General features: G+C 37.2%; 1 protein-coding gene across 1 annotated transcript in view; it reads right to left on the minus strand.

The window, feature by feature from the left end:
• Positions 1–568: 568 nt before the first annotated feature.
• LOC120897053 (homeotic protein proboscipedia-like) overlaps positions 569–13,920 on the minus strand; it is a 34,468-nt gene continuing 21,116 nt past the window's right edge. Inside the window, exons 2-6 of the mRNA XM_040301661.1 lie at positions 4,004–4,161; positions 3,418–3,511; positions 3,245–3,349; positions 3,000–3,160; positions 569–2,914 (exon numbers count right to left, since the gene is read on the minus strand). Coding sequence (XP_040157595.1) covers positions 1,583–2,914; positions 3,000–3,160; positions 3,245–3,349; positions 3,418–3,511; positions 4,004–4,161 — 1,850 coding nt within the window. The 3' untranslated portion in view covers positions 569–1,582. The remainder of the gene's footprint in view (positions 2,915–2,999; positions 3,161–3,244; positions 3,350–3,417; positions 3,512–4,003; positions 4,162–13,920) is intronic.

The raw sequence follows: 13,920 nt of genomic DNA on the forward strand, positions 1-13,920 counted from the left end.
TACGTTTTCCCAGGTTTAACAGGTTTGCCTATGTTTTTAGCACTGGTACACACATTTTTACACTTTTATTTACACAAAAACGGAAAGAGGTTGACTATAGCTTTACAATGATGTGTCATTTGACCCAGAACTCATTTTATTCTCTGAATAATAAACATTAGTCAAGTGCTATTTCGATTGATATTGCGATTGATGCGATGGATGATAGGGAACCCAACGTAATACATAAATTGGAGGTTGTTCGACGAAATAAATCGCACGTTCGACGTAATCTGTCATACCACATATATATTTTTGACTGCACGATAAAATTTCATCCGATGGAGCACTGATACCAACCTTGGTAGTGAACTATTTTTTTTATCATGGTTTGTTTATAAAAATAGTATTTTTGGAAACTGGATCATACCAGACAGAGAAATATAAGGAAGTATGTGTAAGGTAGCTGTTTGTACATATGAATATCGTTGCTTGAAAGTGCGCGATAAAGATACAGGCAAATAGTAAGCAAATACGTTGACAATTCCAATGTTTAATGTTAAATTTGAATGATAGTAGAATAACAACGTAAAGTAATAAATAGTCAATGTTAATTTATTTAACATTTTGCTTTGCATGTACGATTTTAAGAATTACCTATAGCTGCCGGCTAGAATTTGTACATAGAACTTTTATGAATATACAGACATATATTTGCATTGTAACGATTAATATATTTTACTTTTTCCCCCTATCGTTGTAATGCAGGATTCATATTTTTATTATTTCTTAAGGTATTACTTGGTCTAAACTGTGTATGTATGGTCTTATAACAGCATCACTTTTTTCCATAGGTATAATATCAAAATCCGCGTGATCAGGAATGGCTTCTAGCCACATAAATTTTACAATACATGTGTACACGAAGGTTTTAGAATAAAAAGCTAAATATTTATTCATATAAAGGATGAAACAAAAAATACTGTACAACAGATCGCCGTACTATCTGGATAAACTTTTAGCCAACATCAGCTGGATTAACCGGGGCAGATTAACTGGGTCTTTAAAATAGGTTTACTTACTAAAGTGGGTCAAATATTATTTATAATAATGTGGTATGTAACACATAAAACCTTTTATTGCCGTGTTTACTCTGTTTTAGATTATGTTAACTTCATTTAGTGAATGACTCAACCGTTTAAAATAAAATAAAAATTAATTTCCTCGTCGTTAAATGAATTACAAATCAGCATCGACAAGAACTACCAAAGACATTATTATTTTTACGACATTACGATACAAAAATTGTATTCCTAATTTATCAAAATCATAGGTGTACTGTGTCACAGCCTTTCCTATTTGTGAATAAAATAGATAAACTATATAAGTACAATAACAAATATCGAGAACAATCAAAGCAGCAAATTGATGTATCAGTCGTATTTGAGCAACACCTGGAACCCCCGGTAAAGCACCAAGCATAATTGACGGGTTGCTGTACGTGGAAAAAGAAGAACTGTGAATATGACTCGGCAAATCAAGTGTATTTTCTAGCATAAAAGAACTAAAATCAGGAGACTATTGAAAACAATTAAATTAACAATTAGCTGAGTTGATAATATTCTGGAGCGAAATCATTCGCTAGATTGCTGAGAAAATTGAAATCAGACGAATTGGAATTGTCCATGCTAACCATAGCGGCTGCTTTTGATTGAGTTGTACTAGTGCTGCTACCTGGTGGACAGCCGTTGAACGAGCAATGCTCGCCTGTGGTAATATCGTGATGGTTTTCGATATGGGTTGTTGTCTTGGCTACAGTAGCGTTATTCACACCAGATACTCCGGTAGGGTTTGAATGCGTTTGCTGTTGATGAGGGAAAACTTGTAATTGCTGAATGCTGTGATGTTGAAAAGCGTGCTGGTGGTGGTGATTTTGCTGCGATTGGTGCTGTTGATGTTGATGTTGTTGTTCATAATATGCACTAGCTAGGTGGGACGATTGATGGAAGGCATAGGATTCACAGGATTCATTGCCTATTCCACCTGGTAGTGCAGCATCAATACCAGCGTACGGTGCATTGCCTTGATACTCCATGTTATTGTTAGAAGCTACAGTATTATGTTGAAAGGAACCCATGCTGTCGTAGTAGTGATTTTGTCCAACTAAACTCATCTTGGTATGTTCATAGTAGCCTGTCCCACCACCAAACTCGTGCTGTGGATCATAATCATTCGAATAGTAATGCTGTCCACTTGGAACATATTGGCCGGCGCCGTTATGGCCTGTATCGCAGCTGTTATAAAAAGGTTGATTCTGTGACTGGAACGTTGGATCATTTTGCATTTGTTGTTGGTGGTGCAACTTTTGGGAATTATCTTGTACTAAGGGCTTAGTGCTAAAACCCTTTAAACTCTGAGCGGGATTGTATTCTATTTTCTGTGCACCCTGGTAGCTATCATTGAGTATGTGTTGGGTATTGGTATAAATTGCTCCAGGGGGCACGACTGTTTTCTGATAATGCTGATATGATGGTTGATAGTGCAACCCACATTCCGTTTTACTAAAATATTCCTGTTGCTTATTATTGAAATAAATTCCTCCAGCAGAAGGTCCCGTAGTTGCAGGCGATCCTTCAATTTCATGGCCAATGACTGGTCCAGGTGGACATTTATGTTTTATGACTCCGTACGAATGATTGGGATGATTATAGTATAACTGAAGATTATTGTTGTTGTTACTGTTGTTATTGTTGCTATTTATATTGTTGGTCGGAGAAATGGCTGAAGAAGAAACTGGACTGTGCGGAATAGGTATTGCTGCTGATGGGGGACCAGATATCAGCCCATTATCTTTTGGGTAGCCAGAGTTATCGTAGCTTTTGAAAGAATTGCTATTACTAACTTTAGTTGAGCTAACCGATTCTTTCTTTATCGCCTGTCCGGTGAAGTGAAACAAAAAAAAGGAGATTCATCGTGTATTGTTCATCGGTATTGAATTTTCTCCATTTACAAATACTTACGTCAGATTTTTTCTTAACTTTGGCGTGTACATCATCCTCCTCATCGATGCTATCCGTGGAGGCTACACTTGAATCAGCACTGACTGCGTTGGTTCCGCCACTCGTGCTTCCACCACCACCAGTCGGAGTGCTTATATCGATGGTGGAATTCGGTGTCATAACTGGTAGAGTTTCAATTGGATGTTAAAGATAGATTCTCATCAATTTATGTGACTTGTTGTTCAATTTACCAGGTGACGACTTACCAGTGTTGGGAGTATTATTGTTCATGCCCCGTGAACTGGAGGTCGAATCTGGTATGTCGTCCGAGGGCAGCTCACATCCTTGACAAGATTTTTTTGAATTGGAATCTGAAACAATACCAATGAGTTGCTAGTGTGCATGATACCAGCCACGATAATCTGTACTTCATGCTCACCCTTGAGATCGTCCTTTCCAGATTCGTCATCATCAGTTTTGGAAAGTGTTTGTCGTTTGTGCTTCATTCGCCGATTTTGAAACCACACTTTGACCTTTGTTGAGAAAAAAAAAACACAAAATAAAAACATAATGATCCAAATGAATTAATCGGTACGAATAACCCCACGGATCACAATAGTTGTTACTAGTTTAATTATACGTATAGAAATTGTGAAAGGAAATGACTAAATAGTTCGTTAACGCTTTCAAAACCACAGGAATTCTAAAACAAAATATGTCAATACACTAGTATTGTACAAGCAAAGTAAAAAAATCACATGTATTTTTATATTTTTAAATATATAAATATATAAAATAAATAAAATAAATTTTATAAATAAATTTACCACATTTTACATAAATGTATTTTGATAATCTGTCATTAAAAAAATCAATATAAGTTTAGCAACCCGTAACCCGATTTGTTTTTTTTTTTTACATGAGCAGAGCAGCATGGAGCAGAGAATATTTCACTTGAACAAGAAAGGGTTTACCTTATGCTTATTGAAATAATAATGATTCAATGACCTAGGTACAGTTTTTACCTGTCTTTCTGTTAAATCAAGACTAGCTGCTATTTCAATTCTCCGTGGCCGACAAAGATATTTGTTGAAGTGAAACTCTTTCTCGAGCTCAAGTAGTTGCGTGTTGGTGTACGCTGTGCGTAATCGTCGTGGCAAGCCATTTTCTGCAACAAACTCAGCTGAAATGAAAGGCACATACAAAAGGAATGCATTGAAATATTTTTTAAATTATTTGGAAAGACGTAATATAAGCGTGGCGTGGCAAGCCGGTCTCATGGTAAAGCCGTCAACTTGTACGACTTAACAACATGCCCGTCATGGGTTCAAGCCCCAAATAGACCGTGCCGCCATACGTAGGACTGACTATCCTGCTGTGGGGGATAATCCAAAAGTCACTGAAAGCCAACCCCACAAGTGGTACTGGCAGGCCTTGACCGACAACGGTTGTTGAGCCAAAAAGAAGAAGAAGAAGAATATAAGCGTGGCTATGTATATGACATTAATTTATTCGCCGTAGAGACTGTTAAATGTGTACATGCCAGCTGTAGTTGATGAATTAACTCGTGAAAAACAAACTTTGAAACAGATAGGAAAGCGATCGTTAAAGGAAAGTACATTTATCTATTACCTATTTTCACGCACAATAGACGTCACAACATAGGAGCCGAAAAGGGTATACAGACGCGGGTATACTTGTGATGGCTAAGTTGGGGTTACGGAAGCTGCTATTGTCAAACGGTGGAAAGCGATAATTTATGATTCAATGGTAATTGAAATTTTATTGTAGTTTGATTACCCTGGGGCAATACGTGCCCGTAAGGGAAATGAAAAAAAATGTTGCAGCTATTGATGTTTATTGGTGGTCAGTAAAGCTGAATTGCCCATATCCGATGTCTCATTAAAGTAGATCTATTCATGAGCGCTCTTCAAATCGTGAGAGATTTAACCAAAACCTGTTATGCCGCTATGGGAGAAGAACACCCAACTACTGGTGGTACGCCTCTTAAACCCGATCTTGAATATATATTTCGGCTTTTGGAGTAAAATTAATACATTATCGACATTTAAATGATATACACGGTATCAAGGACTGTGTAGGAAAGAGGTCAAGCAATGTAGAACGATTTGACAAGTAGCCAAAAGTTCGTTACAGCAGGTGGACATCTGAAAGCCCTTTTCGATTCAAATTCTAATTATGATTTCAATGATGAATTGGGCTGGTAAATGCAAGAAATTTATTAATTCTTTCAAAAATTTTACAGAAAAAGTATGTATGCCTTTAGTAAATCTATATGTTTGAGGGTTTGATGAGTTTTCCAGGGCTTTCTGGGGGCTGTCAAAAGGTATCTAAAGGTAACTAATTTGGCTAATACTTTACATCGTTCCTACTAGTGATGAGAATAGTTCCGAAAATTGAGGAACGGAATGAACCTGTCAATCTGGTGAAAAAGAACCGAACGCGGAACGCAGGTCAAAGATGACCTGCCATGGTTACGCTTTTTTCAGCTGTTCACTTTGTATATGGATAACTTGAAAGTATTCATTCAATATTATGTAATATATTTTTGTGTTTATTTTTGTGCAGTAATCACACAGTTTCAATTAAAATAAATCTGAATACTTGTATATTGAATGTGTAAAACTATTCTTCTACTAAAAGAAAAACGCTTAACTTAAGTAACCCGCTATACAGTTCCTTTTTTACTAAAAGGTTAAGGCATTTTGTTGTTTTTGTTTTTGTTTTTAACAAAATTGATCATTTTTCCCTTTTTATACTTCTATATAAAGAAGTAAATCAGAAATTTGTTGCAACGCATATTAAATATTGATGCAAATCAAAGTTCAAGCTGCTTTTTTAAAAATGGTATGGATTAAATTACACTACACTGATTGAATTGATATTTCTTAATAGAAGCAGATAGCACCGAATAACATCGGATTATATAAAAAAAGACTGTTAAGTTGTTTTCGTAGGATTGACATTATACTGTACGGTGGATTACCGGTATAGTGTCCGGTAGTGCACTTTAATTGTCCATAAGAATAGCGCTATTTCACGGGACGATAAACGGCATTAAAGAAATTATTGCGGAAGGCTAAACGTGTCGTGCACCCTAAATATTTAGTTGCACAAAGAAGATCTCAGGAAAAAAATTAAACGAGTTCATTGGAGATGCATTTGCAACGAAGCAGCTTAGCATCACACACATAGCAATTCAGTGACTACCACAATCCAGTCCAAATAACGCACCTATACTGATAACATCCATATGACAGAAGAGAAACATTTAATTCATTGCGCTTACCGCTAGTGCAGGATTGTCTCTTTAAATTTTGGCGATTAGCTTCCCACCAATCACAAATCTCTATCCTTTTCTGACCTCATGGCTCAGGTGTTGTACCGTTATCTCTTTGACTGAGAGAGTAGCTTGCGCTGTTACCACTCACATAGACAGAATGTGTGTGTGTGTTCATACTAGAAAGAAGCAAAAGAGAAGAGAACGCCGTTCTTTACCGGAACGAAAAGAACGCTGAGAGAAACAGGATCAGATTTCACTTGCTTCCTTTGTATGTACCAAATCGGCCCATCGTATGAAAGAGAGCAGATCATCGAGCGTTCCAGACCGGATCGAAAAGAGCGCTGAGAGAAACAGGTTTAAATTGAGCCTGGATGATTTGTTTACAGCAACCCGGCTCATCAATACAAAGAGAGTAGAATGTCGTGCGTTCTAGGCCGGATCGCAATAAGCACTGAGAGCAACCGGCCCAGCACGGATCACAAAGAACGCTGAGAGCAGCCAGTTCAGATCAGATCGATAAGATCGTTGATAACAGCCGGTTCAGGTCGGATCGCAAAGAACGGTGGGAGCAACAGGTTCAGTTTGAACCTGCTTGGGTTAAAAGTAAGGATCGCGGTCCGGATGCTTGCAGGCTGGAACGGATCGCACCTGGCAGGTTCGGAACGCAACGCGCATCACTAGTTCCTACACAGTCCTTGCTACACACTAAAAACGGAAAGGGCCCCAATAATGGTAAAGGAGCCTATGATGGTGCTATGTAACCCGAGGCGTTATAAAAATCTTTATGAACATCGTCACCACCGGCCAGTTTACGTCTATGTAGAAAAGCCAGAAGTTAGTCCTGATACCTAAGCCACGTAAGCCTCCGGGCCACCCGTCAGTTTTGAGGCTTTTGGAAGTCGTAGATACTTTGGCCAAAGTACAATAGATAGTGATTTGGACCATCTGAAAAAATACACGGATGGACCCCACGGCCGGCCTGAACGTCAGTTTTGCTTCCGGAAGAAGCGGTACTGGCGGTACTGGAGAAAGATGAGGTGACATTTCGACAAAAGCGATGCGTAGCTCGATACTGTACGCTCATCACAATTGAAGAGAAGAATGCCTTAGGACAGCACTAGTTGGGATGCGATTACGGCAGCGGCTGAACTTCCTTCAAACAATTCAAAAACTTCAAAAGAGTGAAGTAGCTCGTTAAACAGGAGGTGGACCTAATTGCTGATCCCAGATGTTGAAGCATGGCTAGGAAAAAACATGGTGATGTGAACTTCTTTGTCACCGCGATTCTCTCTGGGTGTGGTTATTTTAGAAGCTATTTGCATAGGTTTCTTCGTTGCTATTTTCCTCAGTGTCCAGTATGCAAGGATGGAGATGAGACCACGTCATGTTCCACTGTCTTCGATTTGCTGAAGCACGCCTGCATTTTAACGAGAGATGCGGGTTATAGCTCTGTTGTTCTAGTCTGATACAGATGATGCTGCCGTTTAACCAGTTCATGGGAAGCTGCGTCAACCACAATGTGTCTGATCTTGACCGAGCCAGTACCAGCAATGGAAAGACGACTAGCGGCTCGGCGAAGTTTAACTTCGCCGTGAGTGTTACTGAGTGTAAACGTTGAGTGCGCGTAATAAAGAGTGACAACTAGTGCTTTGTATTTCGCGTCGTCATCGTAACCCGTTATGTGTTTATGATACCTGTCAATCTGTTCCGCAAACTTTGGTTCATCGTGAAGATATGAGGATGCAATGCTGATGCTTTCACTGGGTTTCACAGTCCAATAAACATCTGTTCACATGTTTAATACAATGGCCGATTTGTAAAACACAATGGTCTACGCCTTGTAAATACGTCAACCTGCTTTTTGTACACTGTCGACATGATTTAAATTGTCAACTTCGATTGAAAAAACATCAAATGTGGCACGGTTTGTTTGAGCTACCGGTTTAGCAAAGATTGTAGAGAACGCTGAGTGTAGTCGGTTCATAACGGATCGAAAAGAATCCTGAGAGTAGCCAGTTCAGATCTCAGAGAACGACTAACAATTCAAACCGTGAGGTGTATTTCATTACCCATTTCTACTGTAGTGTTTTAAAGAAAGGTGTTACGAAATAAACCGTACGTTTTGAAAGCAATATTTGGTTTTTTTATTTTTATTATATTTCAAAAACAAGTTTTTATTTATTTTTTATTTTTTTCTTTTCACCTTAATTTCTTAGCTTACTGACTCGCTTCGTTTAATTTTGTAACGTAAATTTAATAAAAAAATAAAACGCATCAAAAATTGGTATTTTTTGTTGTTTTGTTAAAGAGAAAGGATCTATCAAAAGGTATCCATCTTTAAGGGGTCGAATGTTAAAATCATTAATTCCCTCAAGAAGGGATTCTAACTATGGCCAATTTCATCAGCTGCGGTTTGTTTCTTTTTTACCCTTTAGTCGCAATTATACATATTGCGAATACGAATCGTAGCGCTACACAGGTACTGAATCACGCAATACGCAAACGGAATCAATGTCAGAAACAGAATATGCTCGGAATCTGTTCCAGCACTGGTATGAGTTCAGTTAAAGTACTAAAATGGGTTTTAGGACTAGTATAAGATAAGTTTCAGCGTCGGTATGGTGCCAGAATCAATTCCAAAACCGAGATAGAACCAGAATGAGTTGCAAGGCCGATATGGTGTCACCAGAGACGGATTTATCCATCCCGGGCCCTAAGCGATTTACATAATTTGAATATATTTAGGTTGTCGATCATCCGTGTTGTCTGTAATGATTTTTCAAAACTATGAATTAAAAAACAAAACAAAACTATAATCATACATTATTCATTGTTTGGTGTAAGAAAATTTTCCTTAAAAGACTTGCATGCATTCATTCATCTTTCTAAGCAAAGAGTCGTTTATATGGAGATGAATCAAACAAAGAAAAGATAAACTGTCAAAAACAATTAATTTGTTGTCCATCATGTGAGAGGTGTAAGCCACTGCTCATAGTTTGTATGATTTCCTGTAGATACAAAAAGAAAAGCCGGAATTCCAAGTGTCCCACAATGATTATTCTGTACTTGTGCATTTGTAAACTTGTACTTGCCATCGAGACCATTGACGTAGTTCTTATAAAATAAATTGAAAGTATGCCCAGTTTGTCTAGGTCTTTCAAACTTATCTTCAAAGTTTGATACACCTTTTGATTGTTATAGACGTTATCAACAAATTCCACACACTTACTTGTAAGAATGTAACTTACTTTGAATTAGATATAATTTTCTGTTCGTATGTGCAAAACTAATCACTCATAAAAGCGAAAATTTCAAGGTTTAGGTAGAGCCCCCTTTTAGGCTGGAGCCCCTCGCGGCCGCTCAGTCCACTTATAGGAAAATCCGCCTTTGGGTGTCAGAATCAGTTCCAGCGCCTGTGTAGGTTTAAAACCATCTCTAACACCTAGAATCAGATTCAGTATCAGCTGGGGTTTTGTAAAAGATCCTGGAACTAGTTTGTCTTGATGTATCTCTTGGATTTAAGAGGCTGCATTGTCTTGAAAACTCCGTTGCGCGCATCGTAAAGTTATTAGATACGCATAGCCTATTAACCGGGTCAAATCTTAAATCAAATGTTTTATCTTCTTCTCCTGTATAAAAATTCTAATAACGACTAACGGTGTGTTACTTGCAGGACTTCTTGCACCGATTCGCTTGAAAAGCATCGACTGTTGCAGCAAATTATGAAACAGTAGAGCAAATCTTATAACCAAACTACTTTGATTAATTAAACATATTCTTGCACGCGTGATTTCACTTGCACACTTTCTTCCGCGCTCTTCTTGTCTATTGCCTTTTTTTTTTACTTCGCAGGTACGTTCTTGCCTAATCTGTATTTTGTTTGTCACTCTATATCTCATTTATTCGTCTCTTTGTATTTTTGAATATTTACTCGGTTTTTAGCAGTGCAATGAAAATATTAGTTTTTTTGTCTAATTGTTAGAGTGACAGTAATGATCTATGAAGAGCACAAAAACTATCCTTATTATAAATCCGGTTATGTTCCAATTTTTTTTATCAAGAATTGAAACATAAGAGAAAAATTTTATCAGTAGTTTTCGGTAGTAATTTCAATGTGTATTACCAGTAAGTCCAATTTCATCGCATATCATGAAGTACAGACATGGGCCTTGGTTGTCAGTGTTGAGCTTCTGGTTCTGGTCACTAGTGATTTCCATATTTCATATGAAGTTTACTGCATTAAATCATTAGGGAAATGATTTTACGACTTTTTGGTCAGTATTATGAGAAAACCTGTCAATCGGTTGGCATATCAGAATAGAGATAAATCGGTATTTCTGGTCATCGAGTTAATCACTAAAGGTGAAACATGCATCTGCCAGAGTAGGCAATTTAAACGGAATAAAGAAAGCAAAATGTTTCAGATTTTAAAGGGAGAGTATGGGGGTACATGAAAGTAGATATGTTTCATAAAACCTTGTACCAGTAACAAGAACTGGAAATAAACCAAAAAGTGTAACCGGAATTACGAACCACAGAAACGATCATACCTGGCCAACAAAATGGTCAGGAAAATGGAAATAAGGATACGTTTTTGATAGAATCTGAGTTCAAGATAACAGGTTATCTCATGATATGAATAAAACTGTACAAATATTTGGTACTAAAATACTAAATAGATACATAACCGGACCAGGCACTGTGTAACCTATTGTAGAAGACTTGGAATAAATAAACAGGAACACTTAAACAATATGAGTAAATTCTGTTTACGAAAATCAAACATAAAAAGGTTTGGTTTTTCATATGTCTGGCAATTCTGATTTTTTTCTCAGCAGGGCATGAGATATTTGGGAATTTTTCAAAACCCAGGGTTTCCATCAAAGTGTATGAAGACCAGGTGGTCTCATCTCATACAAATTGACAACTAATTTCGGAAACAAAAAAAGCTCATTTGGCAGAATGGGTGAAATGAATTTCCATAGGAACGCAGATTTCAGTGCAAATAACGAAGATTCCAAGATTGGGGCCCTTTCCGTTTTAAGTTCGAAGGCTAACATTTCAGCCTGTCAGCTGTTTGCATTGTATGGTAGTTTTCGAGCAGCTATCTAATTGAGTATAATATACAGGTGGGCTTATCCCAAGGTGTATGAATTTAGAAGGCTGATTTTTATCGCTTCTGCTTCTGAATGAAGATTTTAAGAGTGTTTTGAGTATTCGTCAAGCCTCCAGAAAGCTTGTTTGAGAAAAAGTTTTCACCCGTTCTGCCAGAATAATCTAGACTGAAAATTGCATACTATTTTTATGAGTGGTTTTGTATGGATTGTTTTCATGATTTCAGCCTCCAACTGTCAAACTCCATACAAAAAACTAACTAGAATCGTGAAGGCCCCCATTGTTTGTGTATTCGGCTAGTCGCTAGAAAGCTTGTTTGGGGAAAAGTTTTCACCCATTCAAAAGTGACGTTCAAATTTTGTCATAAAAAACAGTCTTTGAGACCACCTGGTACAACTTTGGTTCAACTTAATAGCATGCCAACTAAAAAGCGAATTCTGACTGTAGTTTTACAAAAAGGTTATCATTTTCGATCGTCTCACTATAGAGCGTTACTTTTTCACTCTATAGTGAGACGATTTTGGTTCGTGAGTTGTTGTTATGTTTGGATAACTTGGATTATTTTTGTATCTTTGGTCCTGTTGGTATTCTTGCACTCTCAGTCACGTAGTCACGCCATAGCGATTCATCCATGTAACCAACGGACGAAAACGAAAACCTTGTAATGCGTGCTAGAAAAGCAGTGATTTTCAAACTGATAAAGACAATAGAAATTATGAATTAGTATTTAGTGGCAGCATGTGGATTGACGTGATAATGTGAAGATTGTGGATTGAGATAAGCTTGAATATAAGAATGAAAAAGAGGAAGCGTGCCGATCAACATGTGTTTACTGTGGACCCAAACCGCAAATGAACTGCATATAAAAATTTAGAATAAAACCGCAACAGAGCCAAAAGTGAAATATTTTGAGAAATACGAGGAAACGAACAGGATAGAATATATGTCCGGTTTGACTTTCTAACCGGTTAAGGATACTGGATCATACCTGGTAATGTATACACTTTTCTGTGCATACTTGAGCTAGTATATTCGGATTTCTGTTGCGAGCCCTGTATTCAGGACATTTCAACTAGTTGTCTCAAATGCACGTTTTACATTCAAGAAGGGCAAATGCGGTCACACGGGCCAAAATTTTAATTAAAATAGTAGCACCGGCCGCAATTTAGTTTTTATATGATATTAAATTTTACAAGAATAGGACAATAGAAAATAATGACAAATGGCAAAACATTTTTACAAAAATTGAATATAATGAATCGGATAAAAATGGCAACTACTGACAATGACCAACTAGGTGTGTTTATCCATTACAGTTCCATTACATCCATTACAGAAAATTTTATGTTGATATTGGTGTTATTTTGATCATTAAAATTTTTGGGCTGATATTGATTATGAACAGCAACAACCTATCAAAAGTAACACGCGTTTGTGCTGACATCTGATCACAGTTCACCTGGTACTCAATCTGGTACGTTTCCAAAACAATATGCCAAAAGGTACCTGAGATTGCGTTTGGAATTTCTGTTGATAGAGTGATTTTGTTTAATTATCGAAATATTACTTTTTACAGAAATTGAATATTTGGGAACCAAATACCCTGTGTGATGTCTTAAAAAATAAATAATAAAAATGGTCCGAAACCACCTACAGTCAGTCCAAAAAGTATTCGTCTAGCTGAATATTTTGCAGAAAAAGGCGAATTATGGTCGCAATAGGCATGGGGTGTTAAAAGTAATGAGGTGTGATAAAGGGACTATCAATACACAACTACTGCTAAACATAAGCATTAAAATAGTGTGTTATTGCACTAAAATATTTAAAACACTAAAAAAGGCGTCTGAATGTCGCGTAAAAAGTATTCATCTATCAGGTTTTTGGCGTAATATGCGTTAGACAACAAAGGTGATGGAATAAAAAAAAAATCCTAAAAAATGTCTTATTGCATTTATGACTATTATCGACAACTTGACCAACGCCATAACTCATTTGAACCTCAAAAAGGGCATATTTTGACCCACTCATCCTACAAGACTTGTTCCAATTATTCTCTGGTAGAAAGATTGCATTTCCTGGTCACGTGGGCAAGTTCCATTGACAAATTGGCAACTTATATCATATTTAGAGTCTACTAAATCATTTTCATTAGTTTGGTTTCAGCTGGTTTGGTGTTTTGGGCAAATGACTATGCTCTGTATGTTCTCCAGCTCGACTGATCTTGAAACATGTGGTAGTTCTTAAGTAAAATTTCTCAGAACTGGGACTCAAAGTAGCTAAAAACTGCAAGAATATGTTTCCTAATCTCTTTTCCCATAAATTTGAATCATTTTTCTAGTTCACCTTTCCTTACTGAGCCCTAGTATCATGACACCATGGAGCCACCGTTACACGAAATTTTGATGATGCATCTTAGTAGACTGGCTTCGCTACAATAGACGGTGGCCGTATGACCTTGGCGATTTAAACATGTTATAATATGTTAGTAGAGCCTAATTTGAAAAAAATTCTTGAATTATTTGA

This window comes from Anopheles arabiensis, chromosome 2 (assembly GCF_016920715.1).
Source record: "Anopheles arabiensis isolate DONGOLA chromosome 2, AaraD3, whole genome shotgun sequence".
NCBI lineage: Eukaryota > Metazoa > Arthropoda > Insecta > Diptera > Culicidae > Anopheles > Anopheles arabiensis.